At 36.3% G+C, this 5768-nt stretch overlaps 1 protein-coding gene across 2 annotated transcripts in view; it reads right to left on the bottom strand.

The window, feature by feature from the left end:
- The window catches only part of NT5DC3 (5'-nucleotidase domain containing 3), a 41401-nt gene that overhangs the window by 13021 nt on the left and 22612 nt on the right, over positions 1-5768 (bottom strand). For both annotated transcript variants that reach the window (XM_018559674.1, XM_018559673.1), the window contains 3 exons: positions 2845-2935; positions 1984-2121; positions 254-314 (listed from right to left, as the gene is read on the bottom strand). In XM_018559674.1, coding sequence (XP_018415176.1) covers positions 254-314; positions 1984-2121; positions 2845-2935 — 290 coding nt within the window. The remainder of the gene's footprint in view (positions 1-253; positions 315-1983; positions 2122-2844; positions 2936-5768) is intronic.

Raw genomic sequence — 5768 nt, 5'->3', positions numbered from 1 at the left:
AAAAAAAAAAAAAAAAAAAAAAAAAAAAAAGAAGGACAAAAATATATAAATCTAGAAGGGAAAAAAAAACATAATCTGTGCTTACAAGACCAAAAAACAATATTCGGAATTTTGCCAAAAGGCGAACTGATTTAGACAAATTAACATGAAATTTAAATCGCACATCTACATTTACGTGCATTCCTTACATCACTGGCAGGGAGCTGCTCAGAGAAAATGAGTAAAATGCTGCTATCACAGAAAAAGGTCTTACCAATGTCAGCCTCCACAGCTCTGTACATTAGTCCTTTCACATGAACATCTCTAATTGCATCCTAGTGAATAAAATAAAAAAATATAATTAGAAAAGCGCCTACGTGCTTAGAAGCATGATTGGTAATAAAAAAGGAAAAGTTCAAAGTTCATAACAATGTAGAAAAGGCCAGTAAATAAAACAAAAAACTAGGTGTGCTAGCCACAATATAACAGACCGTAAATTATCTGCAAAAAATCGGACCTACTTAATTCTAAGTGCATTCAGATACCGCTCATGCTGCTCACACATAAACATGACCATACAGTCTGAGATTTGCACATGGAAGCACCCCCAATCCAACATGTAATATATAAAAGAGTTTTATCATACTTTGTTGCAGATGTCTAGCTGCTTAGCTCATGTTTAAACTAAGAATAGGTCATGCCAGAGTAGCTGCTGACATTTTTCAAAATAAAGATTCTGCATAAACAGATGTTCAATCTTACTGATGTATGAAATACTGGAGGACAGTTATCTCAGTCACATATTTTAGGGATGTAGTAAACATTTCTAAGCATTTCAAACTCCCAAAAAATATATTACAAGTAAATTTTAGGAGGTTTGTCTCAATAAAAAGCTTTATTGCTCTGTAAACAAACATCAAAGCATTATGGGGATGCAATATTTATACCAAAAGGCTGGATGCAAATAAAATTCCGGCTTTTTATAATTTTGCAGTATTAGGACAAAAGAGCAGGAAGATATGGATTCTGGAAACTCTTGACGGTAAACAAATAGTTATTTGCCCGGGTGCATGGAAAAATGGAAATAGTTTTTCAATAAAAGAGGAAATGTGTATACCATTACACATCTGATCAAGTGGAACATTAAAACACTGCCAAGCCATACAATAGGCATGCACAATTATGATCAAGACAAAAAATGAAGGCCCTTCAACAAAACACAGTAACCTTGTCCATATTTTAGCTTTTTTTTTTTAAAGTGATCCTGGATTACAGCACTGAGTACATAATGGGCATTCATGAGAGTCGGAGATTCAGAACCAGGGGTGTTTTGAAATAACAATGTTTATGCACCTATTTTGACATTGTATATGTGAAACTTATTGTCACTTGTCTGCTTCAGTTTCCCTTTACTTTGGGTTTGCTGCCTCATTGTTGCGGATGCTATTGTTACTTATATGCAATATAATATAATGTAAACTGTAAAGTTTAATAACAATGATCTTTAAAAAATTAATAAAAAGAGAAGTGGAAAGCGTTGCAGAATCCCAGAAGATCCTTTGGTAAGGGTGTGCCCATTCATCTTTGTTAGAACTAGAACTTGCAAGAGTTTTGTTTTGTTTTTTTACTTACCATCTTGGTACATTGTCTTTCTCCTATTGATTTGGGAGTTCGACATTTGCATAGATCTTTGTGTGATACCAAAATGGAATCTCACTGGTAATGTTGTTTATGTTTGATTGCTATAAGAACCACAGAGATGTGTCGACATTCTTCATACGTTATCTTTCTATGAAACATTAATTTGGACAGGGCCACATTGCTCTAAGCTCATATCTTCTATCATTGGTAATGGTGCTATGCTGTTGTACTTCAACATCGCACTATTGTAGTTAGTTTTCCTTCTTGTTACCATCAATGATTATTGTTGCCTTGTATTGTTCTGACATATATGTATAACAACCAAACAAAGCCAGCTTTACTGTAATAGAATTTTACACATACCTTGACATCTTTATATAGATGGACTGGTTCATAGTCTATGTTGTTTTTTAGAAAGTAGTCATTGACACAAGAGAGAAGAGCCATCTCTGGCAATGAGAATATGTCCATAAATTGCTTCAGTGTGTTGCCTTCAGAGCTCTGCAGAGTTAAAAGAAAATTGTAACATGTACCCAATGTCTAACAAAAACACAAACCAGTTGAAAGACTGGTGCAAAAGGTATAGTTGTATTGGTATTTATTCCTTAGGATGGTTGTGCAAGGGCTACTCGCAACTAGAGCAAACAATGTTTGATACAGTGCGGCAGTGTTGTGTTGCGACGTGTTGATGAACAGTCCCCATATCCCAAGAACTAGTTTGTTTGAAAACTCCCACACACACTATATTTACAAATACATGACAAAGGATCCCCAGAGCACTAGGAGTTGGCTAAATAGACAGCACAAGAGTAATCCTTTTTAGGCTGGTCCCCTTTGAGTGAAAGTGGGTCACTCCAGTCATTTTTATTTTAGCTTGAACTTTTGATAAAAAAAATTGTACATTTGAAGATAGACCAAGAACTCCACCATCTGGCTAAATAAATACAATATAAAATGTATAGACTATTTCATATTTACCAAACATTCTGACTATAATTACTGAAAACACACACACACACACACACACACACACACACACACACACACACACACACACAAACACACCAATATACACACTCACTGACACACACACACTCACTGACACACACACACACACACACTCACTCACTGTCACACACACTAAGTGACCAATCGGACAGCATAAACATTATATACTCACCAAATAAAAAAATTAAAAAAATCAACCCAATATTGTAGTATTACCTTTCCATAGAAATCGCTCATCTGTTCCAATGGTACATGGGAACCATGGTACATTTCAATAACTTCTGAATCTGTGACAACATCAAATCCTCTGTAAAAGACAATTGTTGTAAAATTAGATTTAAATAATGTCTCCTCACATCCTCCACAGTCAGGACATTTGTAACCTTTGTACATATTTATTTTGCACACTTAGCAGAGTAAAAGGTTCACCTTACAAGGACTTTAATCAGCCAGTATCTTACATTCCTAGTGCTCCCCTATGAGCCTTATCCACCACCAATCCATCCGTGAAATACCTGGTACCTAGATATTTGGGTGAATACCTTATACTCTCACGGCCATCCCAGAATGTAGCATTTAGGTGCCCAAGTGGCCATTCGCCAAAAGGAGTCATGTGGAAGCCATTAGGGGGATTCTCAGGTGGCCATCAGGGCAGTGCAGGGAAGGTACATACAGCATGCTTAAATGTCTCCTGCAAAGTAAACCGGTTATACACCTAATAAGGGCAAAGTACAGACTCACTTAAGTTATGGCATGTTGAAAGGAAAATGATGGCGGATACATTATCAGTGATCCTGACTTTTAAAAAGGGCTGATAACTTCTTGCTTTAAATTAAAAAAATTTAAATAAATGTACACTTACAATATATGAGCACGCCATTTACTTGTAAAATAATTTCCTTGCGCAGACATGTGATATCAACAGCCCCAGCTGACTCAGAGCTGTCAAGTTCTACTCTATGGTATTCTCCTTTCCTGGCAACAACATAACGAGTTATGCAGGCGGGATAGAGGGGGTTTGGAGGAGTTAAGCCAGCACAGTCAGTAATTGTACAATCAATAAGAGGCAGGGGGCTAGGACATGCAAGTATGGAGGAGGCTCCATATCAACTCTTCAGGAGTAGTCAAATTATTTGACAAGTTCTAAGACAATAAACAAGTGAATGAAAAAACAATTTTTTTTAAAAAGGAAGAAGGGGTGGGGGGGGGGGAGAGAGATCACTACAAGTACGCATTTAAAATACCTGATTTTTTAATGCTTTTACCTGAAATTTTCTGCAGTCTTTTTAAATACATTAGGGTCGATTCACAAAAGTATAGCACGTGTATTTGCCATAACAGAAATTTACATTTCAGTGATCATTTCTGAAATGGACATTATGGCAAATAATGACTGTTATAGCTTGGTGAACTGAGCCTATGATAGAAATTTGTCAAAAGTCTTCAAAGAATTTGTAGGACAAAGACTATAAAATCATTTCTAGACAAACTTTAACCAATGTAATAAAAAAAACTTTACAACAGTGACAAACAGTTACAAAGTTCCCTCAATCTCATAATAAATGCAAGACATGATGATATCAGCGCACAAACGAATACATGAATGCCTTCTGGTTAGCATCCCTCTTAAAGAGCACCTGTGTACTTGCAAATATTTTTGCAGTTTATAAAGTGTATATAAATCCCAGCCATAAAAAGTTCTCTTATTTTGCTCCCTTTTGATCTGTTAAATATACCAATGAAAGCATTTTATCTTTTTTTGATAAAAGCAAAAATATCTGTTGATCACGTCGGAAATTAAGAGCTGTCCTGTGTGCAGTACTCACTCCCACTGTTATCCTTAGGGGAGAGAATAATGAGCCCTCCCAGTCCTTATCCTGGAACTACAGAATAATTAGACTTTATATTGTGGAGATTGGAGAGTAGGAGGGTTTATGTAGTTCGGCAAGAGAAAACTTGGCAGGGCTGACAACATCCCACAAAAATCCTGTGCATTGTCAGCCCACAACAGGACTTAGGCAAGGATACAGGCAGGCAGGTATTTTTCTGTATTTGCATGGTGTTTAAAAAGGGATAAAACCCAGGGAAGATGCTTGCATTGAAGGAATATACTGCACGTGTTTATTTGTCCTGACACACGTTTGAATGGAAGAGCCGTTTATAGCTCTATAACTATAGCCAATCAACTGCCTTGGCTTCTGAATCTAGGACTGTTAATGTACACAATACAATTTCTTCAGTTTCCTTACTATAGGATTTGAATAACAGTTGTCTATTTATGCTTTCAGTAGCCATAAATATTGCAGCAATGGCCAAGTATAACTCACTACGTGATCTTGATGTATTACATTTGTTTCACAACAGAAATACTTTATTTTTCATTTAAATCCCGCATTTTGCTTGCAGTTTAATTCAGTAACGCACAATGTATTTATCTAGTATCACTAGAACACAAGCATGATTGTTTGCTACATAGCATACTGTAAAAGTGATTTCAACATCAGTGGGTAATAAAACTGAGGAATGAAGCTGAAACTGTTTCAAATGGCAGATTAAGAGAGATTACTTCAATATTAGGCAATTGTTAATTACAGATTAGAAATGAGAATGTGCTGACGCCAAATCACTGCCAGTTAGATTTACTTCAGACCTCATTTCATGGCCAAGAGTGGCTTAGCAAGGCTACTAGGCAGAAATTTATTTTGCAATCCTGTTATATTAAACTGTAGCAGGAGTAATCTATACTAGAAAGAAAGGGTTAAATTGTTGCAAAAAAAGTACTCTTATGCCCTTACATAAGGGCCAATCACTAGCCCTCAAAATGAAACAAATTTTTTTAAATACTGCAAATAGAAAAAACCAACCTGAAAATGAATAAGAATGGTTTAAACCATTGTTTTATAAATATTTCCTTAACTACCGCTGACAGCGCACATTTCCCTTATAATTTTAGGTATTTACAGAAGTGCATTTATTTAGTAATACAAAAAAATGTTTCCAGCTGTAATTCTGAGAGTTAAACAAAAACAATTTAGGGACCCTTTCACAAGGGCTCTATGCACTGGCGGAACTACCAGAGTTGCAGCGGTCGCATTTGCGACCAGGACCTGGAGTTCTGCCAGTTCGGGGGGGGGGGGGGG

Source organism: Nanorana parkeri, unplaced genomic scaffold (assembly GCF_000935625.1).
Source record: "Nanorana parkeri isolate BGI_ZX_2015 unplaced genomic scaffold, ASM93562v1 scaffold411, whole genome shotgun sequence".
Taxonomy (NCBI): Eukaryota; Metazoa; Chordata; class Amphibia; order Anura; family Dicroglossidae; genus Nanorana; species Nanorana parkeri.
Note: the sequence above shows the minus strand (reverse complement) of the source record. Positions and strands in the feature narration are given on the sequence as shown.